The 27767-nt window shown below is 44.4% G+C and overlaps 1 protein-coding gene and 1 long non-coding RNA gene across 4 annotated transcripts in view; both read left to right on the forward strand.

Annotated features, from left to right (window-relative positions):
- The window catches only part of LOC311138571, a 74098-nt gene extending 65706 nt beyond the window's left edge, over positions 1–8392 (forward strand). Inside the window, exons 1-3 of one of the 3 annotated variants that reach the window (XR_014614058.1) lie at positions 131–3515; positions 3988–6925; positions 7624–8392. This is a non-coding gene — a long non-coding RNA (uncharacterized lncRNA). Of the gene's footprint in view, positions 1–130; positions 3516–3987; positions 6926–7623 lie in introns of those variants that run through there. The other 2 variants (XR_014614059.1, XR_014614057.1) reach the window with 2 other exon arrangements.
- A 1583-nt stretch (positions 8393–9975) lies between these two features.
- Positions 9976–19825, forward strand: LOC311138564 (taste receptor type 1 member 3-like). The gene is made up of 8 exons (XM_084173306.1): positions 9976–12719; positions 12928–13228; positions 13470–13826; positions 14212–14634; positions 14748–14951; positions 15217–15337; positions 15621–15991; positions 18767–19825. Exons 1-8 carry the CDS (start codon positions 12493–12495, stop codon positions 19382–19384), a joined length of 2622 nt encoding a protein of 873 aa, XP_084029432.1. The 5' UTR covers positions 9976–12492; the 3' UTR covers positions 19385–19825.
- The last annotated feature ends 7942 nt before the right edge of the window (positions 19826–27767 follow it).

A 27767-nucleotide genomic window follows, 5' to 3' on the forward strand; every position in this document is an offset into this window, starting at 1 on the left:
ATGGAGATTAGAGCGAGGCTGATCCGGCCATTCTGCGGCCAGGGGGGAAGGTGGGGATGAGTGAGGGGGGTGGGCACTAAGCCTGTTTCTCTCTCAGCTCAAAGAGGACTGAATGGAGTGGTCAGCGAGTTTTGCAACAGTCTCAGCCTTCGCAGAGCAGTAGTGCCATAGTTTCTGTAGGCCAGCTATGTAAACACTGCTATGAACAAACATACACACTAGTAGCACACTAATCTTACTAGAGTCGATGTCTGCGCCCCACGGAAATCTAATTAGCATACCAAAAAAATCCCCATCAAAATCCGTCTGTTTAAGCTAGAGATATATTTTTTGCATGGGCTGCGTCTCAAACCACCACATCCACCGATGTCGGCCTTCCGCATCTGCGGGGGAAAGTGTCAGAGCTACAGAGATGTTTGTCAGACCAGGAGACATCCGGAAAATCAGTCTTCTCACGAAAACGTCTGAAGCGTCCGAACAGTTTGGGCTACACACTAATATGACCCCACCATCGAAAGGTGAGACTCTCATGAACACGTACATGTCGGTTGTTTCGCCCACAAGCCTCACAAGACTCGTCTGAAGGTAGCCCGGTACCAGTTTAAAAAAAATGAATGGCAGTATATATGGAAGTACATAAAAGTGACAACAAATGGGTTAAATATGGCTAAAAAAATACATAAAGAATCCTGAACCTTCTTATACATGTATCTCTCAGATATAGGACAGACACTTCAAAACATACTTCCTTTTGATTTATTTTACTGCCTATCTTTTCTGCCATGTATGAATGTGTTATTCAATGAGTTTCTATGGGCTAATAGCAGTAAGGCCAAATTCAATGTTTCATCAAATAATTTGTTGATATATTTTGTTATACTTACAGGGGTCCTAAAAATAGCAATCAAATAGCTAAATGATCCTTGGTATGACCTTAAAACAATTCCATATGTTAGCTTACTAGAAACCCTGCGCTGGGCCCTTAGACCTTATTCATGTAAGTGAAAACCCACAAAATCAATTACTGATAGGAGTGTACCCATTCCTCTATGTTTATGTTCAATGTAAATGTAGAATGATGTCTACTCTGTTGCATCTGTAAAACATGTCTGCAATTAACCAATAGCTACAATCCTATTATGCAAGTCAAAAAGCTGACCAATGGAAAACATCAGACTAATCAAAAGTAGTTTTCGTTTGCAGGACCATTATGTTTGTTCAGAACAACCAGTATTGTACAGTGAGGAAAGACAACCATAGGTTCCCAGTAGGCAGGTACACTCACCTCTGTTATCAACTGTCCAAACAGCCTGCATGTGTACACACTACCCACACAGACAGAAACCCTGGAAGCCTCTCAACCTCCACCACCACTACCACCACCACATGGACTCTGATTCTCTCTCCACATCAGGGCTCTGACCCCTACGAATAAGATAAATATCATACCTTTGTGAAAAAGAAAGTCCACATCAAAACAATTCTCCCCATGTAAAGAGTTCTTCGTGTTTTTTTGTGGTGTGTCAGTGTGTTATAAACCCACACATGACACCTAGTGGTGAAACTGTATGCTGTGCTGTGTTCAACTATATAGATCTGTCTTTCATTTGACATGTGTATGTATGTGTGTGCATGCTTCCATTCACAAACAAGATGTTTATCTGAGTCTACTGCCCGCACAACGATACAGGAACAATGTGCACAGATGCACACACATAAAACTCACCTCAAATAAATTGTACAGCATTTTCACTATAGTTCACTTTATATCACAAACTGATGTTAAAAAGAAAATAGAAGCATGCAGTAAAAAAAATAAACTTGGGTGGAAAGTAGACACACTGTACTAAAGTGAAACATCAAGTGTTTCATCACAAACATTGGAATGTGTCTACCTGCTCACGTCAAGATCTCAGACAAGATAAAGGAAAGACTACAGTACCTGTTTTAACTAGTGTCCAAACACACACCTATATATTGTCTGTCAGACATTATCTGTCACCCAATTAAAGAGCTGTGATTAAGTACATTTAAGTATAGCCTTATTTTATACAGGAACATATGTAGTTACCACACTGATAATGACAGGGAGTCAATTTTTTTCAAAGGATGGTGTTAAAGGGGAAATCAGCAGTTGTTTCAATAAAAAGCTGAGGGATGTGGCTGGATAAATGTAACCACTCTCAAAATCATAGACAGAGCTATGGATACAAGGACCGACCATCCATGATATCAACATTATAGTTCTAACCATGTTTTGAAGCTATACAGTGTTTGTTTACATTTACTTTGTTCACAAACATTGGAGTAAAACAAGCTTATATTTTGGGTTCAGATGGGGTATGACAGTTCAAATAAGCTCATGAGGCATTTATAAGTTATATTCTTCAACAATCAATGGGTACATATAATTAATTTCTAAGTAAAAAAAAAATGAATGTAGACACTGCAGATTGCCCCTTTAAGGTTAAAACGTGTTTATTGTTTCATGCAAAATACCTGGAGGAACCTGGAAATGTGATGTTCTGCCTGGATGAAAATGGACACATACAATTACATGCAAAGGTGAATGCAAAACATTGGTAAAACTAGTATCCAGGGCTTAATATAAATAGAGTATGTACAAATCGTAGAGAGAGAAAGCAAACTCAACAGTCACACTTCAACTTCAACTTAACCTTAAGATTATAATGGTAGAAGTAGATATAGTATGCTAATATTGATTTTGGCAAATGTTGAACAGCTTGTGCTAACAGAGTGGTATCGGCAGCAGAAAATGACAGGAGAGAGATTAATAGACACCACGGGGACTCATCAAACACACACAAGGCCACCAGTGAGGTTTTACTGTCTTATAAAAAATTGTGAAAATCAGGCATGTGGTATTAAAGTGTGCATATCTTCTAACCTCCCCAACAACGCACTACACTGACGAAGCCTGATCAGCCAACCACAAGCAAATGTCAATAAAATGCTCTGGAAGTGTGGGACAAGAACCTGTCACCTGGTGATTTTCATATGTTGGTGTCTTGTTTCAAACATCTTTATGTGCACCGCTATTGTAAATGTACCTCCGGCGTCATGTTGACAGCAACAGCACACCCATGGTGAGACCTCCCACTGGGCAAAAACTGGTTGAATCAACATTGTTTGCACGTCATTTCAACAAAAGAAAATGAATACGATGATGTTGAATCAATGTGGTAAACTTATTGGAATTGCAAAAAGTCATCAACTTAAGGATATTGTGTTTTTCTTTACCCAACTTTTAACTTAAGTCCAATGAGATTGTGAAATCTTTCTTGATTTCACATTGAATTCACGTTAGTTGACAACTCAACCGAATGTAAAACAAAACCAGACCTTGAACTGACGTCTGTGCCCAGTGGGCAGTAGCCTGACCCCAGGTATTCAGTTCACCACCCATCACAATACAGGAGACACAGGAGGTGCAGACAGACTGAGAATATAGTTCTCCCCAAATATCTCGCTGGGCTGTGAGGGTACACATACAGGTGAGCCTCTCTATCACTCTGTAACTGGTTGGCAAATTACCCTTCTCTTGCAGCATCAGCTGCTGACTCCTAACTTTCTCCTGGCCTCTGTCTCTTCTTTCTCTCTCCCTCTCACCATTTCTTTCTCTCTCAATGTATCTCTATAAACTCTCATTTGTTGATGCCTGCTTTACCCTCTGATGTTTGCCATGTTCTCTCAGCATGTCTCTCCCTGCCTTCAGTGTGAGACTGCTGGTTCTATGCTGGCTGTTTGGAACAGGGTGTAGTCAGAGCTCTCCACCATGGTTCCAGAACATCACTACAACTCTGTCCAACCTCTATGTCTATTTTTAATGCAAATGTAGAATGATGTCTACTCTGTTGCATCTGTAAAACATGTCTGCAACTAACCAATAGCTACAATCCTATTATGCAAGTCATAAAGTTGAGCAATGGAAAACAACAGACTAATCAAAACTGTTTTCGTTTGCAGGACCATTATGTTTGTTCAGAACAACCAGCCTTGTACAGCGAGGAAAGACAACCATAGGTTCCCAGTAGGCAGGTACACTCACCTCTGTTATCAACTGTCCAAACAGCCTGCATGTGTACACACTACCCACACAGACAGAAACCCTGGAAGCCTCTCAACCTCCACCACCACCACATGGACTCTGATTCTCTCTCCACATCAGGGCTCTGACCCCTACGAATAAGATAAATATCATACCTTTGTGAAAAATAAAGTCCACATCAAAACATGTTAGAGGCAATTCTCCCCATGTAAAGAGTTCTTCGTGTTTTTTTGTGGTGTGTCAGTGTGTTATAAACCCACACCTGACACCTATTATTTAGACTGGCCAGGTGAATCCAGGTGAAACTATGATCCCTTATTGATGTCACTTGTTAAATCCATGTCAATCAGTGTAGATGAAGGGGAGGAGACAGGTAAAAAAAAAAAATGTTTAAGCCTTGAGACAATTGAGACAAGGATTGTGTATGTCTGCCATTCAGAGGGTGAATGGACAAGACAAAATATTGAAGTGCATTTGAATGGGGCATGGTAGTAGGTGCCAAGCACACTGGTTTGTGTCAAGAACTCCAACGCTGCTGGGTTTTTCACGCTCAACAGTTTCCCGTGTGTATCAAGAATGGTCCACCACACAAAGGACATCCAGCCAACTTGACAGAAATGTGGGAAGCATTGGAGTCAACATGGGCCAGCATCCCTGTGGAACGACTTCGACACCTTGTAGAGTCCATGCCCCTGTGTGTGTCCTGGAACCTTATCCCAGGAAAGGATAAGGAAGGCTGGAGGTGGATTCATGCTACAAAAAAATACAAAAAAACTTCCATTCACAAACAAGATGTTTATCTGAGTCTACTGCCAGTGCAACATCTTGCTAAAATACAGGAACAATGTGAACAGATGCACACACATAAAACCCACCTCACAAGAGTGTACACATGCAAACAAGCAAAAACATGGATGAACAGAAATTGTATAGCATTTTCACAATAGTTCACTTCATATCACAAACTGATGTTAAAAAGAAAATAGTAGCATGCAGTAAAAAATATAAACGTGGGTGGAAAGTAGACACACTGTACTAAAGTGAACCATCAAGTGTTTCATCACAAACATTGGAATGTGTCTATCTGCTCATGTCAAGATCGCGGACAAGACCACAGTACCTGTTTTAACTAGTGTCCAAACACACACCTATATATATATGACCGTGAGTAAAATGTTTCAAAGGATGGTGTTACAGTGGCAATCAACAGTTGAAAAAAGAACTAAGTGTGTCCCTAACACTGTTTCAGTAAAAAGCTGAGGGATGTGGCTGGATAAATGTAACCACTCTCAAATTCATAGACAGCTATGGATACAAGGACCGACCATCCATGATATCAAAATTATAGTTCTAACCATGTTTTGAAGCTATACAGTGTTTGTTTACATTTACTTTGTTTACAAACATTGGAGTAAAACAAGCTTATATTTTGGGTTCTGATGGGGTATGACAGTTCAAATAAGCTCATGAGCATTTATAAGTTATATTCTTCAAGAATCAATGGGTACATATAATGAATTCATAAATCCTAAAATGATTGTAGCAACTGCAGATTGCCCCTTTAAGGTTAAAGGTGTTTATTGTTTCATGCAAAATACCTGGAGGAACCTGGAAATGTGACGTTCTGCCTGTATGAAAATGGACAAATGAATTGACATGCAAAGGTGAATGCAAAACATTGGTAAAACTAGTATCCAGGACTTAATAGAAATACGCAAAAATTATATATAGAGAAAATAAACTCAACTATCACACTTCAACTCCAACTTCAACTTAACCTTAAGATTATAATGGTAGAAGTAGATATAGTATGCTAATATTGAATTTGGCAAATGTTGAACAGCTTGTGCTAACAAAGTGGTATCGGCAGCAGAAAGGGACAGGAGAGAGTTGAATAGGCTTCTGTTGATTTACCACCTGACACCTGATTTTCCTCAATATTATAGGTCTATGGGTAACACTTTATTTGGATAGTCCATCTGTAGATGCTCTACAGACTATCTACAGACTATCAGTAACGTTTCAACTATCAATCTGCTAACCCTAACCTTAGCTCTAACCCTAACCTTAACCCTTATCCTAACCCCAGCCCTAGCACAATCCTAACCTTAACCCTTACCCTTATTCTAAACCTAACCCTAACCCTAAACGTAACCTTAGCAAGCAGTTGCTTATCAACAGATAGTTTGTTGATCGGTAGATCATCTACATATGGAAAATACGGGCTATCCAAATAAAGTGTGACCGGTCTATGAAATGGAGACATCAATGGGACTCATCAAACACACACAAGGCCACCTGTGAGGTTTTACTGTCCTATAAAAACTGTGCAAATCAGGCATTCTTACTGTTTTTTTGTGTGGTGTATCAGTGTGTTATAAACCCACACCTGACACCTAGTTGTGAAACTGTACGCTGTGTTGTATTAAAATATATACAGTAGATCTGTCTATCATCTGAAAAGGTGTGTGTGTGTGTGTGTGTGTGTGTGTGTGTGTGTGTGTGTGTTTCCTGGAACCTTATCACAGGAACGTTTTAGGAAGGCTGTGGGTGGATTCATGGCGTAGGCTACCGAAGAACCAAACAAAAAACTTCCATTGACAAACAAGATGTTTATCTGAGTCTACTGCCCATTCAGCTGTTTTTCTAACCTCATTATCTGAAGCGTTAACGTTAGGTAGTTAGTAGCTACTGTACTCGAAATGTAGCTAGCTTGTTGCTACCTGGATAGCTAACTAAACAATAGCTGGAACGACCTAGCTGTAATATTTGGAGACGCTTTCTCTCCGTTGGGACAGACGCGAACTGGCTGAATCGATAGCTTTGCACTTAACTGGCTAACAGTAGCTACTAAGGGTAAGTTACAACCTACATTTATTTTTGTTTTGTTTTTACATACTGGTAACCAGAGTCGTTCAAAGGAATTCGGGTCATGGGTGACTAGTTAACGTTAGCTTGGCTCTCTCTGTGTTTCGTGCCGTGGGAGGAGGGGTTGGTTCGTTGGCAGAGAGCAATGGCTAGCTAGTATGCTAGCTATTCTAGCTAACTAACTGGCTGAATAAGTTGACGAAGTACTCACTCAAACTGATAAAACTAACCCAAAACTTGACACAACGTTAGACACGGACACGAATGATCTGTTTGGCGTGTTAACACACTGGTGGTTTGTTGTAACCAAGTATTGGTGCTAAACCGTGTTATTGGAGGCTGGCATGCTAGTTGGCTATGGTGTCATAGGATTCGGTGCCTTGGACGGTTTTCACAGAAGAATACTGTACCAAGTTAGCTAGCTGAATAAACTAAGTTAGAGTCTATTCCTAGAAAACATTGAACCGCTGTAGTTTACAACAATTATAATTTCTAAAGTGGAAGTTGGGAGAGTTATATTTGAGTGTTTCAGTGAATCAGTGAAACGTAAGTGAGGGAGGCCCCGTACTCTCGCTTTCCCAGATGTTTAGTTCATTTCATTCCGATCTCCTTTGCATTATTGTAGCCTTTTTCTGTAGCCTGTCAACTATGTGTCTGTCTATCCCTGTTCTCTCCTCTCTGCACAGGCCATACAAACGCTTCACACCGCGTGGCTGCTGCCACTCTAATCTGGTGGTCCCTGCGCGCACGACCCACGTGGAGTTCCAGGTCTCCAGCAGCCTCTGGAACTGCCGTTCTGCAGCCAACAAGGCAGAGTTCATCTCAGCCTATGCTACCCTCCAGTCTCTCGGCTTCTTGACGCTGATGGAAACATGGATTACCACAGAAAACACTGCTACTCCTACTGCTCTTTCCTCATCTGACCATGTGTTCTCGAATACCCGAGAGCATCTGGTCAGCGCGGCGGTGGCACAGGAATCCTCATCTCTCCCAAGTGGACATTCTCTCTTTTTCCGCTGACCCATCTGTCTATCTCCTCATTTGAATTCCATGCTGTCACAGTCACTAGCCCATTCAAGCTTAACATCCTTGTCATTTATCGCCCTTCAGGTTCCCTTGGAGAGTTCATCAATGAGCTTGACGCCTTGATAAGTTCATTTTCTGAGGATGGCTCACCCCTCACAGTTCTGGGTGACTGTAACCTCCCTACGTCTGCCTTTGACTCATTTCTCTCGGCCTCCTTCTTTCCACTCCTTTCCTCTTTTGACCTCACCCTCTCACCGTCCCCCCCTACTCACAAGGCAGGCAATACGCTTGACCTCATCTTTACTAGATGTTCTTCTACTAATCTCACTGCAACTGCCCTCCAAGTCTCCGACCACTACTTTGTATCCTTTTCTCTCTCGCTCTCCTCCAACACTACTCACTCTGCCCCTACTCAGATGGTAATGTGCCGTCGCAACCTTCGCTCTCTCTCTCCCGCTACTCTCTCCTCTTCCATCCTATCATCTCTTCCCTCTGCTAAATCCTTCTCCCTCCGATCTCCTGATTCTGCCTCCTCAACCCTCCTCTCCTCCCTTTCTGCATCTTTTGACTCTCTATGTCCCCTATCCTCCCTGCCGGCTCGGTCCTCCCCTCCTGCTCCGTGGCTTGTCGACTCATTGCGAGCTCACAGAAGAGGGCTCCGGGCAGCCGAGCGGAAATGGAGGAAAACTAGACTCCTTGCGGACCTGTCATCTTTTCACTCCCTCCTCTCTACATTCTCTTCCTCTGTTTCCGCTGCTAAAGCCACTTTCTACCACTCTAAATGTCAAGCCTCTGTCTCTAACCTTAGGAAGCACTTTGCCACCTTCTCCTCCCTGCTGAATCCTCCTCCTCCTCCCCCTCCCTCCTCCCTCTCTGTGGATGACTTCGTCAACCATTTTGAAAAGAAGGTTGACGACATCCGATCCTCATTTATTAAGTCAAATGACACCCCTGGTCCTGCTCACACTGCCCTACCCTATGCTTGGACTTCTTTCTCCCCTCTCTCTCCAGATGAAATCTTGCGACTTGTGACGGCCGGCCGCCCAACAACCTGCCCGCTTGACCCTATCCCCTCCTCTCTTCTCCAGACCATTTCCGGAAACCTTCTCCCTTACCTCACCTCGCTCATCAACTCATCCTTGACCGCTGGCTATGTCCCTTCCATCTTCAAGAGAGCGAGAGTATCCCTTCTTTCTTTTCTCTCCAAAACTCTTGAGCGTGCCGTCTCTAGCCAACTCTCCTGCTATCTCTCTCAGAATGACCTTCTTGATCCAAACCAGTCAGGTTTCAAGACTGGTCATTCAACTGAGACTGCTCTTCTCTGTGTCACGGAGGCTCTCCGCACTGCTAAAGCTAACTCTCTCTCCTCTGCTCTTATCCTTCTAGACCTATCCACTGCCTTTGACACTGTGAACCATTAGATCCTCCTCTCCACCCTCTCCGAGTTGGGCATCTCCGGCGCTGCTCACTCTTGGATTGTGTCCTACCTGACAGGTCGCTCCTCCCAGGTGGCGTGGCGAGAATCTGTCTCCGCACCACGTGCTCTCACCACTGGTGTCCCCCAGGGCTCAGTTCTAGGCCCTTTCCTATTCTCTCTATACACCAAGTCATTTGGCTCTGTCATATCCTCACATGGTCTCTCCTATCATTGCTACGCAGACGACACCCAATTAATATTCTGATAACCAGGTGGCGAATCGCATCTCTGCATGTCTGGGACTAAACACCTCCATCTGCAACTGGATATTGGACTTCCTGACGGGCCGCCCCCAGGTGGTAAGGGTAGGTAACAACACATCCGCCACGCTGATCCTCAACACGGGGGCCCCTCAGGGGTGCGTGCTCAGTCCCCTCCTGTACTCCCTGTTCACTCATGACTGCATGGCCAGGCACGACTCCAACACCATCATTAAGTTTACCGATGACACAACAGTGGTAGGCCTGATCACCGACAACGACGAGACAGCCTATAGGGAGGAGGTCAGAGACCTGGCCGTGTGGTGCCAGGACAACAACCTCTCCCTCAACGTGATCAAGACAAAGGAGATGATTGTGGACTACAGGAAAAAGAAGAGGACCGAGCACGCCCCCATTCTCATCGACGGCCTGTAGTGGAGCATGTTGAGAGCTTCAAGTTCCTTGGTGTCCACATCACCAACAAACTATCATGGTCCAAACACACCAAAACAGTCGTGAAGAGGGCACGACAAAACCTATTCCCCCTAAGGAGACTGAAAAGATTTGGCATGGGTCCTCAGATCCTCAAAAGGTTCTACAGCTGCACCATTGAGAGCATCCTGACTGGTTGCATCACTGCCTGGTATGGCAACTGCTCGGCCTCCGACCGCAAGGCACTACAGAGGGTAGTGCGTACGGTCCAGTACATCACTGGGGCCAAGCTTCCTGCCATCCAGGACCTCTATACCAGGCGGTGTCAGAGGAAGGCCCTAAAAATTGTCAACGACTCCAGCCACCCTTGTCATAGACTGTTCTTTCTGCTACCGCATGGCAAGCGGTACCGGAGCGCCAAGTCTAGGTCCAAGAAGCTTCTAAACAGCTTCTACCCCCAAGCCATAAGACTCCTGAACATCTAATCAAATGGCTACCCAGACTATTTGCATTGCCCCCCCCCCCCCCCCCCCCCCCCTCCCCCTCCCTCTTTTACGCTGCTGCTACTCTCTGTTTATTATATATGCATAGTCACTTTAATAACTCTACCTACATGTACATATTACCCCAATTACCTCGACTAACCGGTGCCCCCGCACATTGACTTGGTACCGGTACCCCCTGTATATAGCTTCGCTATTGTTATTTTTACTGCTGCTCTTTAATTATTTGTTACTTTTATTTCGTATTATTTTATATTATATTTTTAAAAATTAAATAAAAATGGTGGTATTCTTTCTTCAAACTGCATTGTTGGTTAAGGGCTTGTAAATAAGCATTTCACTGTAAAGTCTACTACACCTGTTGTATTCGGCGCATGTGACAAATAAAATTAGATTTTGCTGAGAGGAGGATGGCTCATAATAATGGCTGGAACGGAGCTGTGAGGAATGGAATAAAACGCATGGAAACCATGTGTTTGATACCATTCCACTAATTCCGCTACAGTCATTACCACGAGCTCGTCCTCCCCAATTAAGGTGCCACCAACCTCCTGTGGTGCACAGATGCACACACATAAAACCCACCTCACAGTAGTGTACACATGCAAACAAGCAAAAATTTGTATAATGAAGAAATGATGAGAAATGTAAAACACTGTCTCTGTTTTAGAGCACTTTATATCACGAACTGATGGTAAAAAGGAAATAACAGCATGACGTAAAAACTAAAAACGTGGGTGGAAAGTAGACAACCTGTACTAAAGTGAAACATCAAGTTTCATCACAATGTGCCTACCTGCTCACGTCAAGATCTCAGACAAGATAAAGGAAAGACTACAGTACCTGTTTTAACTAGTGTCCAAACACACACCTTAATACGGGCTTAATACAAATATGCAAAAATCATAGAGAGAAAAAACCTAAACGCTCAACTGTCACAATTCAACTCCAACTTCAACTTAACCTTAAAGAAAATATTCACTCATTTTGAATGTTATCATTTTGGTACATCTCTGAGCGATGTTCTATCGATTCCCGGGGTCATTTCATGTTTTCATGTGTATCTGAGCTGTTATGCAAAACTCGTCATACCGGCTGTATTTCTGCCTGCTTGAACGGCAATAGCTCAGATACACATGAAAACATGAAATGACACCGGGAGCAGAAAAGGAAAGGAGAGAGATGAATAGGCTTCTGTTGATTTGCCACCTGACACCTGATTTGTCTCAATATTATAGATATATGAAATGGAGACACCACAGGGACTCATCAAACACACACAAGGCCACCTGCGAGGTTTTACTGTCTTATAAAAAAACTTTGCAAATCAGGCGTGTGGTATTAAAGTGCTCATATTTTCTAACCTCCCCAACAACGCACTACACTGACAAAGCCTGATCAGCCAACCACAAGCAAATGTCAATAAAATGCTCTGGAAGTGTGGGACAAGAACCTGTCACCTGGTGATTTTCATGTGTTGGTGTCTCATTTCAAACATCTTCACGTGCACAATAAATGTAAATGCAAATGCACCTCCGGAGTCATGCTGACAGCAACTGCACACCTGTGGTGAGACCTGTAGTCTGACACAGGACAGCCTGACCCCAGGTATTCAGTTCACCACCCATCACAATACAGGAGACACAGGAGGTGCAGACAGACTGAGAATATAGTTCTCCCCAAATATCTCGCTGGGCTGTGAAGGTACACATACAGGTGAGCCTCTCTATCACTCTTTAACTGGTTGGCAAATTACCCTTCTCTTGCAGCATCAGCTGCTGACTCCTAACTTTCTCCTGGCCTCTGTCTCTTCTTTCTCTCTCCCTCTCACCATTTCTTTCTCTCTCAATGTATCTCTATAAACTCTCATTTGTTGATGCCTGCTTTACCCTCTGATGTTTGCCATGTCCTCTCAGCATGTCTCTCCCTGCCCTCAGCAGCATGGCAGTGCCATTGAGACTGCTGGTTCTATGCTGGCTGTTTGGTGCAGGGTGTAGTCAGAGCTCTCCACCATGGTTCCAGAACATCACTACAACTCTGTTCAACTCCTCGGGAGACATCCTCCTCGGGGGGCTCTTCCCCATCAATGATCTCACCAGCAACCTGAGCCAGAGAGTAGAGCCGGACAGCATTAGCTGTGACAGGTACAGTAACACAAGACACACTTATAACGAATGATTAATGTACTTTTGTCTGAATATGACTTTTGTTCTATGTCTAGTGCCTTTATACTGTAATCATATGGGCAGATTCTGCATGTCTCATTCTAATTAGTGCGTCTAATATGTTTGAATCATCTGACCATGGAGAGCACTATAACAGCCCCTCCTTGTCATGTGTTTCACCTGGCAGGATTAATGAGTTTGGTTTGGGTATGGCCCTGGTGATGAAGTACACAGTGGATGAGATCAACGCCAACTCCACCCTACTCCCTGGCATCAGACTGGGCTATGAGATTTTCGACACCTGCAGGCAGTCTGCCATCATCGTAAAGCCCACCCTCCTCTTTCTCACAGAGGACTCCAGCCGGGAGCTGGCCATCATGTGTAACTACACAGACTACGTGACCCGTGTGGTGGCTGTCATCGGCCCGTCCACCTCAGAGATGGTCTCAGTCATAGGAAAACTACTGGGATTCTTCCTCATGCCACAGGTTTGTTTGGTCACATGATGGAAAGCTCTCTTTCAATGCAAACAATACCATCCTCAAAAAATAAGGTGATAACAAAATGAAGAATCCAGCATTTATCCCCTCTACAACAATCCCTTAAATGTAATTTCGATTGAACTGTGTGCTGTGGTGAAACTAAGATGAACGTGTGCGATACAACTGCAATGAGTATAGACATAATTGTTTGTTTTCAATCTACTGTTTTTTCATCTGCCCTCTGTAGATCAGCTACAGTGCCACCAGTGACAAGTTCAGTGACAAGAGTCTGTACCCATCGTTCCTGCGCACCGTGCCCAGTGACAAGAGGCAGGTGGAGGCCATGGTGCGTCTGATGAACAGGTTCCAGTGGAACTGGGTGGCCGTGGTGGGCAGTGAGGATGAGTATGGACGCCAGGGCCAGCGGCAGTTCTCCACCCTGGCAGCAGAGAGCTCCATCTGTGTGGCATACGAGGGGTTAATCCCCATCTATAGCGACCCACAGCCTGTGGTCAGAGAAATCCTGGACCGCATCACAGAGACCAAAGTGGGTGTGGTGGTGGTGTTTTCTCTCTCCCAGCCCGCCAGAGCCTTCTTCACTGAGGTCAGTAAGACAGCAAGTCACACAAGAGGTCTAGAGACTTTGACAAAGTTGTAAAAAGTTTCTCACAAGCTTTTCAAAAAGCTTTATGCAGCCATTGGTTTGACTGTTTCTTAAGTACAGTAATGCTACTCATTTATAATATCTAAATTTACACTTATACCAGTGGAGGCTGGTGGGAGGAGCTATAGGAGGAATGGAATAAATGGAGCAGAGTCAAACGTAGTTTCCATATGTTTGATGTGTTTGAAACCATTCCATTTATTGCATTCCAGCCATTACAATGAGCCCGTCCACCTATAGCTTCTCCCACCAGCCTCCTCTGACTAATACATTTGTCTGTAAGAACTGGGGCCATGTAAGATCCCAACATGCTGTTTGTGATCAGGTGATCAGGATGAATCTGACAGGGGTCTGGGTGGCCAGCGATGCGTGGGCCCTGCACAGAGATGTGTCAACTCTGCCAAACATCCACACTGTGGGCACTATCATCGCCTTCACAGTCCACAGCCAGACCCTGGGCCTGCTCACACCCTACACCAGGGAACTCTTCTCCAGGATCAGAGAGGAGAGGGCCAGGCCGCCCTCACCAGGTCCAGATACAGAGCCAACCCATAGTATGAACCAATGCCCAAACTGCTGGAACCTGTCCCCAGACAACATGAGTCTAGTGACAAAGCCCATACTGCAGAGGTCAGCTTTCAGTGTCTATGCTGCCATCTACAGTGTTGCACACGCACTGCACAGCATGCTCGGGTGCAGTGCCAAGAGCTGCCTGAGGGGCGCTAAAAGCAAAGTCTACCCCTGGCAGGTACTTTCTCCCTCAGTTTTTTTTTCTCCAAACAATGATTATGTGAAGATGTGCAAGGTACTTTCCACATGCAATTAACAAAGATAAATAACACATTGATTGACACCCTGCAGCTGTTGGATGTCCTCAAGAAGGTTAACTTCAGTCTAAATGGAAGTCATTTTGAGTTTGACAGTAATGGAAACCCAAACATTGGCTACAACATACTACAGTGGGTCTGGGGAAACAACAGTCTGAGTTTCAAAGATGTCGGCACCTTCTATGAGAACCTGTCAATCAACAACACCCTAATCCAATGGCATACAGTATATGCTAAGGTAATCTCTGCCTGCATCTCCTCATCAAACATTATGTTGCACTTTATCGGTTTTTCAATTTTTTCCCTCTGGGACTAAACTTTTCAATGTGCCAGCTACGCTCTGCAAAGTGGTACCTCAGCTAGAGAAGATTTCCTTTTCCTTTTATGCAGCAAAATCAATTTTCACCACTACTGGATAAAGCTGCTAAAAGGTTTGACATAAAATAATGTACATTTAAGTATGTGTTACCACTACGTTCTCTCTGACACCACCTCTGCTGCAGGCCCCTGAATCTACCTGTTCCTCTGAGTGTGGCCCTGGCCAGGTGCGCAGAGTGAAAGGCTTCCATTCCTGCTGCTTTGACTGTATTGACTGTTTACCGGGCACGTTCCAGAATGGCAGAAGTGGGTGATTCACAGACATGACTTCCATCAATCTATGCATTAAAACTCGATAATTCTTGTGATTTTGTTTTGTAGATTTATTTGATATTTTCCTCTAGCGACATGGTGAAAGTCATAGATATTTCAGCTTTACACTTTTCTCACATGCTGACAAACGCTGCGTAAAAAAAATGCTCAATACATCTACAAAACTGAAAGGTGTGAGTGGTGGCCTTAAGACTTTCTACTCTTATCTGGTTCTATCATTCTAACTACATTTCTCTGCTCCCTCTCTGACTCCAAGTGGACATCCAGTGTACCCAGTGTCGAGAGGGCCAGTGGTCCCTGATACGTAGCACCAACTGCTCCGAGCCTACCTTTGACTTCCTGACCTGGGGCCAGCCTGAGTCCCTGGGGCTGCTGCTGGCCATGCTGGTGCTGCTGGCCTGTCAGGGGGCTGTTGGGGTCCTGTTCCTGCAGCACCGTGGGTCTCCGCTGGTGAGGGCCTCTGGGGGGCACCTGGGTGGTGTGTCCCTACTCAGCATGATGGGGTGCTGTGCCTGCCTGCTGCTGTTCCTGGTCCAGCCGGGGGACATGGTGTGTCGTCTGCAGCTTCCCCTCAGCTCCATCTTCCACACGGTCACCCTGTCCACCATCCTAGCCATCTCACTGCAGGTAAAGCCTAGACCTGTAGAACACCAGACAAACATGAATTATTGAGATATTATACAGCTACACTATATGACCAAAAGTATGCGGACATCTGCTTGTCGAACATCTCATTCCAAAATCATGGGCATTAATATGGATTTGGTCCACCCTTTGCCCATTCTTTTGGGGAGGCTTTCCACAAGATGTTGGAACATTGCTGCAGGGAATTGCTTCAATTCAGCCACAAGAACATTAGTGAGGTTGGGCACTGACGTTGGGCGATTAGGCCTGGCTCGCAGTTGGCGTTCCAATTCATCCCAAAGGTGTTTGATGGGGTTAAGGTCAGGGCTCTGTGCAGGCCAGTCAGGTTCTACCACACCGATCTCGACAAACCAATTCTGTATGGACTTCGCTTTGTGCACGGGGGCATTGTCATGCTGAAACAGGAAAGGGCCTTCCCCAAACTGTTGCCACAAAGTTGGAAGCATAGAATCATCTACAGTCGTGGTCAAAAGTTTTGAGAATGACGCAAATATTAATTTTCACAAAGTCTGCTGCCTCAGTTTTTATGATGGCAATTTGCATTTACTCCAGAATGTTAAGAAGAGTGATCAGATGAATTGCAATTAATTGCAAAGTCCCTCTTTGCCATGAAAATGAACTTCATCCCCAAAAAACATTTCTACTGCATTTCATCCCTGCCACAAAAGGACCAGCTGACATCATGTCAGTGATTCTCTCGTTAACACAGGTGAGAGTGTTGACGAGGACAAGGCTGGAGATCACTCTGTCATGCTGATTGAGTTAGAGTAACAGACTGGAAGCTTTAAAAGGAGGGTGTTGCTTGAAATCATTGTTTTTCCTCTGTTAACCATGGTTAACTGCAAGGAAACACGTGCCGTCATCATTGCTTTGCACAAAACGGGCTTCACAGGCAAGGATATTGCTGCTAGTAAGATTGCACCTAAATTAACGATTTATTGGATCATCAAGAACTTCAAGGAGAGAGGTTCAATTGTTGTGAAGAAGGCTTCAGGGTGCCCAAGAAAGTCCAGCAAGCGCCAGGACCGTCTCCTAAAGTTGATTCAGCTGTGGGATTGGGGCACCACCAGTGCAGAGCTTGCTCAGGAATGGCAGCAGGCAGGTGTGAGTGCATCTGCACGCACAGTGAGGCGAAGACTTTTGGAGGATGGCCTTGTGTCAAGAAGGGCAGCGAGGAAGCCACTTCTCTCCAGGAAAAACATCAGGGACAGACTGATATACTGCAAAAGGTACAGGGATTGGACTGCTGAGGACTGGGGTAAAGTAATTTTCTCTGATGAATCCCCTTTCCGATTGTTTGGGGCATCCGGAAAAAAGCTTGTCCGGAGAAGACAAGGTGAGCGCTACCATCAGTCCTGTGTCATGCCAACAGTAAAGCATCCTGAGACCCTTCTCAGCCAAGGGAGTGGGCTCACTCACAATTTTGCCTAAGAACACAGCTATGAATAAAGAATGGTACCAACACATCCTCTGAGAGCAACTTCTCCCAACCATCCAAGAACAGTTTGGTGACGAACAATGCCTTTTCCAGCATGATGGAGCACCTTGCCATAAGGCAAAATTGATAACTAAGTGGCTCGGGGAACAAAACATCGACATTTTAGGTCCATGGCCAGGAAACTTCCCAGACCTTAATCCCATTGAGAACTTTTGGTCAATCCTCAAGAGGCGGGTGGACAAACAAAAACCCACAAATTCTGACAAACTCCAAGCATTGATTCTGCAAGAATGGGCTGCCATCAGTCAGGATGTGGCCCAGAAGTTAATTGACAGCATGCCAGGGTGGATTGCAGAGGTCTTGAAAAGAAGGGTCAACACTGCAAATATTGACTCTTTGCATAAACTTAATGTAATTGTGAATAAAAAGCCTTTGACAATTATGGAATGCTTGTAATTATACTTCAGTATACCATAGTAACATCTGACAAAAATATCCAAAAACACTGAAGTAGCAAACTTTGTGAAGACCAATACTTGTGTCATTCTCAAAACTTTTGACCACGACTGGAATGTCATTGTATGCTTCAGCGTTAAGATTTCCCTTCACTGGAACTAAGGGGCCTAGCCCGAACCATGAAAAACAGCCCCAGACCATTATTCCTTCTCCACCAAACTGTACATTTACAATTATGCATTTGGGTAGGTAGCGTTCTCCTGGCATCTGCTAAACCCAGATTTGTCCGTCGGACTGCCAGATGGTGAAGTGTGATTCATCACTCCAGAGAATGCGTTTCCACTGCTCCAGAGTCCAATGGCGGCGAGCTTTACACCACTTCAGCCTACGCTTGGCATTGCGCTTGGTGATCTTAGGCTTGTGTGCAGCTGTTCGGCCATGGAAACCTATTTCATGAAGCTCCCAACAAACAGTTATTGTGCTGACGTTGCTTCCAGAGGCAGTTTGGAACTCGATAGTGAGTGTTGCAACCGAGGACAGACTATTTTACGCACTACACGCTTCAGCACTCGGCGGTCCTGTTCGGTGAGTTTGTGTGGCCTACCACTTCGTGGCTGAGCCTTTGTTGCTCCTAGAAGTTTCCACTTCACAATAACAGCACTTACAGTTGACCGGGGCAGCTCTAGCAGGGCAGAAATCTGAGGAACTGACTTGTTGCATAGGTGGCATCTTATGACGGTGCCACGTTGAAAGTCACTGAGCTCTTCAGTAAGGAGACATTTGATTGAATATGAGTGAGGAAGACCCAAAGTATCTTGAATCATATAATAGCTAATTTTCTGTCCTCCTCCCTCTTTTGACAGATTGTGTATGTGACAGAGTTCCCTGAGAAGGCTTTGTCTCATCTGGAGACACTGAGAGGCCATGGAGGCTGGCTGCTGGTACTGGCCTGCTGTGGTGTGCAAGCAGGGATCTGTGGCTATTATGTCCAGGAGGGGCCCTCTCTATCCTTGTACCTGGCCAAGATAAAGGTGACCTTTGTGAGAAAGTTCCTACGATGCCCTGTGGAGCCTATCTTAGGTCTGGGCCTGATGCAGGGCTTCAATGGCCTCCTCGCTCTCATATCCTTCATGTGCACCTTCATGGCTGTGAAGCCCATTCGACAGTACAACCTGGCCAGAGATATCACCTTCTCCACCCTGACCTACTGCGTGGTTTGGGTGATCTTCATCCCCATCTACACCGGTCTGAATGACAAGGAACGCTCCATTGTCCATGTATCTGTCAGTTTGCTCAGTAACATGGGGCTGATGGCAGCCTACTATCTGCCAAAATGTCACCTGCTGTTGAAGAAACCTGAGCTCAACACAGCAGAGCATTTCCGTACCTTCCTCGAGGGAGCTCCAGGAACTCCACAGGAGGAACAGGACCAGGGACCTGCAGGGGAGGGACAGGGATCAGGGGAGGGACAGGGACAGTGACATTTATTCTGTTTAATGTTTCAATAATGTATACAATTTAATTTAGTGTGTTATACATTTCATGTGCATGTATACTAGTTTGATTGAATTATTTTAGTTATATATCTCTGCAGAAATTGTGAATAAACGCATTGTAAAGGAGCAGGGCCGTGCACAGACCTTTCAGGGGACAGGTGCTCAAAATGAAAAATTAATTAATAACATACCAAATGTCTCTGTAGCAATTTTTTGTTGTTGCATAGGCCTATTTATTTCTGCAACAACACACTCACTTGTCATCACAAATTGTAAGCAAGCTAGTAACAGTACCTCCTAAAGACATGATTGACATCAGGAAAAGAGGGTGGGCTATCAGCTGACCATTGATGTTGATGATTGATGTAAATCTGCTAGTTAGCTAACTCGATTTATTTTAGTGATTGTGATTTACCTCTCTCTGTCTTTCTGCCTCTCTCTGCTGCGTGTATCAGCCAACCAGACCGAATTATGATGATGATGTAGGCAAAATCAAGTCTTATCAAATGTTATGATTCTGTAGCAGTACACTACCAGTCAAAAGTTTGGACACACCTACTCATTCAAGGGATTTTCTTTATTTTTACTATTTTCTACATTGTAGAATAATAGTGAAGACATCAAAACTATGAAATAACACATATGGAATCATGTACTAATCAAAAAAGTGTTAAACAAATCAAAACATATTTTATATTTTAGATTCTTCAAAGTAGCCACCCTTTGCCTTGATGACAGCTTTGCACACTCTGAGCATTCTCTCAACCTGCCTCATCTGGAATGCTTTTCCAACAGTCTTGAAGGAGCTCCCACATATGCTGAGCACTTGTTGGCTGATTTTCCTTCACTCTGCGGTCCAACTCATCACAAACCATCTCAATTGGGTTGAGGTTGGGTGATTGTGGAGGCCAGGTCATCTGATGCAGCACTCCATCAGTCTCCTTCTTGGTCAAATAGCCCTTACACAGCCTGGCGGTGTGTTGGGCCATTGTCCTGTTGAAAAACAAATGATAGTCCCACTGAGTGCAAACCAGATGGGATGGCGTATCGCTGCAGAATGCTGTGGTAGCCATGCTGGTTAAGTGTGCCTTGAATTCTAAATAAATCACAGACAGTGACACCAGCAAAGCACCCCCACACCATCACACCTACTCCTCCATGCTTCATGGTGGAACCACACATGCGGAGATCATTCGTTCACCTACTCTGTGTCTGACAAAGACACGGCGGTTGGAACCAAAAATCTCAAATTTGGACTCATCAGACCAAAGGACAGATTTCCACCGGTCTAATGTCTATTGCTCGTGTTTCTTGGCCCAAGCAAGTCTATTCTTCTTATTGGTGTCCTTTAGTAGTGGTTTCTTTGCAGCAAATCGACCATGAAGCCCTGATTCACGCAGTCTCCTCTGAACAGTTGATGTTGAGATGTGTCTGTGACTTGAACTCTGTGAAGCATTTATTTGTGCTGCAATTTCTGAGGCTGGTAACTCTAATGAACTTATCCTCTGCAGCACCGTAGCACCAGTTAGCCTTGAGCCTTGAGCTAGCCCCGGCTATCTACCTCTCTGTCTACCGGACGGGAGTAGCCAGCTAACCAGCTAACTAGCTACTTGCTATTAGCCACGGTTAGCGGATTTTTTCTCCATTGTCTGTGGCCAGCACTACCTACCAGCCAGCTCTAGCCTGGACTATTATCGGCCAGGCTGCACTGTCTGCACAGCGAGTTATCGACCCAGAGCATATCGGATTTTCTGCCGGAATCACTGAATCACTGGACCTTTAACTCTGGATAATCGCAACTAGCTAGCTGCAACCAAATGAATGTTGTTGTTGGATAATCAGCCTTGAGCTAGCCTTGAGTCAAGCACATCTCCCGGCTATCTACCTCTCTGTCAACCGGACGGGACCTCCTAGAGTCGACACGGAGCCCTGCCGATCCATCACGACTGGTCTGCCGACATAATCGTCTGTGGTTTCAGCAGGCTTCCCGATGCGACGACCACGAAGCTCCATCTGCTAGCCCCGGCCCGCTAGCACACGCAAACTACAACTGTGCTTCCTGCTCGCTGTTCTGAAGCACCAATTTGAACTGCTCTCGGATTCACATATTGCTGTTCACTGGACCTTATGATCACTCAGCTGCACAGCTGATGCCTGCTGGACTGCTCCTTTACACGGTACCCTGTCCTGTTATTCTGTTTAGCCTCAGCCCAAACTTTATCGCCATTACCAGTTGTTGTCTTAGCTCTCTCTAATAACACCTGTGATTGCTTTATGCCTCTCTCCCATGTCAATATGCCTTGCCTATTGCTGTTCCAGTTAGTTCTTATTATGCAATTTCACTGTAGAACCCCAAGTCCCTCTCAAACTGCCTCAAATAGTTCCTTTGTTCCATCCCCCATACACGCCGAGACCGGCTCAATCGGTGCCTCCAGTGATGCTATCTCTTTCATTGTTACCCAACGCTTAGATTTACCTCCACTGTACTCATATCCTTCCATATCCTTGTCTGTACATAATGCCCTGAATCTTTTCTACAACGCCCGGAAATCTGCCCCCTTTATTCTCTGTACCCAATGCACTAGAAGACCAGTTCTTAAAGCCTTTGGCCGTATCCTTATTCAAGTCCTCCTCTGTTCCTCTGGTGATGTAGAGGCTAACCCAGGCCCTGCAGCCCCCAGTATCACTCCTACTCCCCAGGAGCTATCATTTGTTGACTTCTGTAACCGTAAAAGCCTTGGTTTTCTGCACGTTAACATCAGAAGTCTACTTCCTAAGTTTGAGTTATTCACTGCGTTAGCACACTCCGCCAACCCTGATGTTCTAGCAGTGTCTGAATCCTGGCTTAGGAAGGCCACCAAAAATTCTGAAATTTCCATCCCCAACTACAACATTTTCCATCTAGATAGAACTGCCAAAGGGGGTGGAGTTGCAATCTACTGTAGAGATAGCCTGCAGAGCTCTATCATACTATCCAGGTCTGTGCCCAAACAGTTTGAGCTTCTACTTCTAAAAATCCACCTTTCCAGAAATAAGTCTCTCACTGTTGCCGCTTGCTACAGACCCCCCTCAGGCCCAGCTGTGCCCTGGACACCATATGTGAATTGATTGCCCCCCATTTATCCTCAGAGTTCGTACTGCTTGGTGACCTAAATTGGGATATGCTTAACACCCCGGCCATCCTACAATTCAAACTAGATGCCCTCAATCTCACACAAATTATCAACAAACCTACCAGGTACAACACTAAATCCGTAAACATGGGTACCCTCATAGATATCATCCTGACTAACTTACCCTCTAAATACACCTGCCTTATTGCATGCGTCCGTAACGGGTCCGCGGTCAAACGACCACCCCTCATCACTGTCAAACGTTCCCTAAAACACTTTAGCGAGCAGGCCTTCCTAATTGACCTGGCCCAGGTATCCTGGATGGATATAGATCTCATTCCATCAGTAGAGGTTGCCTGGTTGTTCTTTAAAAGTAATTTCCTCTCAATCTTAAATAAACATGCCCCATTCAAAAAATACAGAACTAAGAACAGATATAGCCCCTGGTTCTCCTCAGACTTGACTGCCCTTGACCAGCACAAAAACATCCTGTGGCGTACTGCATTAGCATCAAATAGCCACTGCGATATGCAACTTTTCAGGGAAGTCAGGAACCAATATACACAAGCAGTTAGGAAAGCAAAGGCTAACTTTTTCAAACAGAAATTTGCATCCTGTAGCACTAACTCCAAAGAGTTTTGGGACACTGTAAAGTCCATGGAGAATAAGAGCACCTCCTCCCAGCTGCCCACTGCACTGAGGCTAGGAAACACTATCACCACCGATAAATCTACAATAATCGAGAATTTCAACAAGCATTTTGCTACGGCTGGCCATGCTTTCCACCTGGATGTTTACATTTACATTTTAGTCATTTAGCAGACGCTCTTAACCAGAGCGACTTACAGTTAGTGAGTGCATATATTATTCTTTTTTTTTCATACTGGCCCCCCGTGGGAATCAAACCCACAACCCTGGCGTTGCAAACGCCATGCTCTACCAACTGAGCTACATCCCTGCCGGCCATTCCCTCCCCATACCCTGGACGACGCTGGGCCAATTGTGCGCCGCTCCATGGGTCTCCCGGTCGCGGCCGGCTACGACAGAGCCTGGATTCGAACCAGGATCTCTAGTGGCACAGCGATGCAGTCAGTGCCTTAGACCACTGGATACCACTACCCCGGCCACCAGCTCTGCACCCTCCGCTGCAACTTGCCCATGCCCCCCCCCCGCTTCTCCTTCACACAAATTCAGACAGCTGATGTTCTGAAAGAGCTGCAAAATCTGGACCCCTACAAATCATCTGGGCTAGACAATCTGGACCCTTTCTTTCTAAAACTAGCCGCCGAAATTGTCGCAACCCCTATTACTAGCCTGTTCAACCTCTCTTTCGTAACGTCTGAGATCCCCAGAGATTGGAAAGCTGCCGCGGTCATCCCCCTCTTCAAAGGGGGTGACACTCTAGATCCAAACTGTTACAGACCTATATCCATCCTGCCCTGCCTTTGGAAAGTTTTTGAAAGCCAAGTTAACAAACAGATCACCGACCATTTCGAATCCCACCGTACCTTCTCCGCTATGCAATCCGGTTTCCGAGCTGGTCATGGGTGCACTTCAGCCACGCTCAAGGTCCTAAACGATATTATAACCGCGATCGATAATAGACAGTACTGTGCAGCCGTCTTCATCGACCTGGCCAAGGCTTTCGACTCGGTCAACCACTGCATTCTTATTGGCAGACTAAATAGCCTTGGTTTCTCAAATGACTGCCTCGCCTGGTTCACCAACTACTTCTCAGATAGAGTTCAATGTGTCAAAACGGATGGCCTGTTGTCTGGACCTATGGCAGTCTCTATGGGGGTGCCACAGGGTTCAATTCTTGGGCCGACTCTTTTCTCCGTGTATATCAATGATGTCGCTCTTGCTGCTGGTGACTCTCAGATCCACCTCTACGCAGACGACACCATTTTGTATACATCTGGCCCTTCATTGGACACTGTGTTAACAAACCTCCAAACAAGCTTCAATGCCATACAACACTCCTTCAGTAGCCTCCAACTGCTCTTAAACACTAGTAAAACTAAATGCATGCTCTTCAATCGAACGCTGCTGGCACCCACCCACCCGACTAGAATCACTACTCTCGGCGAGTCTGACCTAGAGTATGTGGACAACTACAAATACCTAGGTGTCTGGTTAGACTGTAAACTCTCCTTCCAGACTCACATTAAGAATCTCCAATCCAAAGTTAAATCTAGAATCGGCTTCCTATTTCGCAACAAAGCCTCCTTCACTCATGCTGCCAAACATGCCCTCGTAAAACTGACTATCCTACCGATCCTTGACTTCGGCGATGTAATTTACAAAATAGCCTCCAACACTCTACTCAGCAAATTGGATGTAGTCTATCACAGTGCCATCCGTTCTGTTACCAAAGCCCCATATACTACCAACCACTGTGACCTGTACGCTCTTGTTGGCTGGTCCTCACTACATATTCGTCGCCAAACCCACTGGCTCCAGGCCATCTTTAAATCACTGCTAGGCAAATCCCTGCCTTATCTTAGCTCATTGGTCACCATAGCAACACCCACCCGTAGTATGCGCTCCAGCAGGTATCTCTCACTGGTCATCCCCAAAGCCAACACCTCCTTTCGCCGCCATTCCTTCCAGTTCTCTGCTGCCAATGACTGGAACGAATTGCAAAAATCTCTGAAGCTGGAGACTCTTATCTCCCTCACTAACTTTAAGCATCAGTTGTCAGAGCACCTTACCGATCACTGCACATGTACACAGCCCATCAGAAATTTGCCCACCCAACTACCTCATCCCCATATTGTTATTTATTTTGCTCATTTGCACCCCAGTATCTCTATTTGCACATCATAATTCCAGTGTTAATACTAATTGTAATTATTTTGCACTATAGCCTATTTATTGCCTTACCTCCATAACTTGCTACATTTGCACACACTGTATATATATTTTCTGTTGTATTTTTGACTTTATGTTTTGTTTTACTCCATATGTAACTCTGTGTTGTTGTTTTTATCACACTGCTTTGCTTTATCTTGGCCAGGTTGCAGTTGTAAATGAGAACTTGTTCTCAACTGGTTTACCTGGTTAAATAAAGGTTTTTAAAAAACTAGGTAACTCTAGGTCTTCCTTTCCTGTGGCGGTCCTCATGAGAGCCAGTTTCATCATAGCGCTTGATGGTTTTTGCGACTGCACTTGAAGAAACGTTCTAAATTCTTGAAATTTCCCGGATTGACTGGCCTTCATGTTTTAAAGTAATGATGGACTGTCATTTCTCTTTGCTTATTTGAGCTGTTCTTGCCATAATATGGACTTGGTCTTTTACCAAATAGGGCTATCTTCTGTATACCACCCCTACCTTGTCACAACACAACTGATTGGCTCAAATGCATTAAGAAGGAAAGAAATTCCACAAATTAACTTTTAACAGGGCACACCTGTTAATTGAAATGCATTCCAGGTGTTTACCTCATGAAGCTGGTTGAGAGAATGCCAAGCGTGTGTAAAGCTGTCATCAAGGCAAAGGGTTGCTACTTTGAAGAATCTAATTTGTTTAACACTTTTTTGGTTACTACATGATTTCATATGTGTTATTTCATAGTTTTGATGTCTTCACTATTATTCTACAATGTAGAAAATAATAGAAATAAAGAAAAACCCTTGAATGAGTAGGTGTGTCCAAACTTTTGACTGGTATTGCATATATGTATTGCATATATATATATATATATATATATATATATATATATATATATATATATATATATATATATATATATTAAATATTAATATCATACAGTGGACACCTTTGCCTTTAGGCCTATGCATGCAAAGCCCTGATACATTTAGCTGAACCATGAGGTGGACAATTATTGTTTTAGGAAAGTAGCCAAAAAACAATAACAAAGTTTTGCATATGCTACACATCGAAACACAAGGAATAGTGTTTTTGTAATTTGTTATAGGCTATTTTTAAGGACACTTAAATGTGGCTCATTTGGCCAACATCCCTTGTTTATTGATGGCGCTGGCAGGTCGGATCTCAATGCATATGGATGTCCTGTACATTTTCTCAAATAAAAATGTTCCCTGTCATGTTGTCCGCCGCCAATTTCTTTGGTTGAAATGGCATATTCACATGAAAATCTGTCACCAATTGGATGGAAACCTAGCTATAGACACTCTAAAGACTCTGGCATGTGTGCTAGTCCAGCATCACTTCAATTTTGCCTGCACATCATGGTTTACCAGCAGCCCCACACATCTAAAGAATAAGCTACCAGCCAAACAAGCTTGTAAGAATTGTACTTAAACTCCCCCCTCATACATTTGCACACACTGTATATAGATTTTCTATTTTCTATTGTGTTATTGACTGTACGTTTTGTTTATTCCATATGTAACTCTGTGTTGTTGTTATTTTTATCGCACTGCTTTGCTTTATCTTGGCCAAGTCGCAGTTGTAAATGAGAACTTGTTCTCAACTGGCTTACCTGGTTAACTAAAGGTAAAATACAAATAAATAAATAAAATACTCAGATGGAGGTTGAGCATCTCTATCTCTGTAATGTTTCTGTATCTATGTAATTGTATTTATGTAAACAATAGGAACCACATTGTGCAATCCCGGTCACTTTTAAAATGTTTGTGTATACAGTGCATTCGGAAAGTATTCAGACCCCTTGACTTTTTCCACATTTTGTTACGTTACAGCCCTATTCTAAAATTGATTAAATAAAAAATGTTCCTCATCAATCTACACACAATACCCCATAATGACAAAGGGTGCACCTGAGCTCCATTTCGAGTCTCATAGCAAAGGGTCTGAATACTTATGTAAATAAGGTATCTGTTTTTGTTTTTTTATAAATTTGCAAAAATGTCTAAAACCCTGTTTTCGTTGTTTCCATTGATCATCCGTGAGACGTTTCTACAACTTGATTGGAGTCCACCTGTGGTAAATTAAATTGATTTGACATGATTTGGAAAGGCACACACCTGTCTATATAAGGTCCCACAGTTGATAGTGCATGTCAGAGCAAAAACCAAGACATGAGGTTGAAGGAATTGTCCGTAGAGCTCAGAGACAGGATTGTGTCGAGGCACAGATCTGGGGAAGGGTACCAAAAATGTCTGCAGCATTGAAGGTCCCCAAGAACACAGTGGCCTCCTTCATTCTTAAATGGAAGAAGTTTGTAACCACCAAGACTCTTCCTAGAGCTGCCCGCCCAGCCAAACTGAGCAATCGGGGGAGAAGGGCCTTGGTCAGGGAGGTGACC

This window comes from Coregonus lavaretus, assembly GCF_964263955.1.
Source record: "Coregonus lavaretus genome assembly, chromosome: 12".
Taxonomy (NCBI): Eukaryota; Metazoa; Chordata; class Actinopteri; order Salmoniformes; family Salmonidae; genus Coregonus; species Coregonus lavaretus.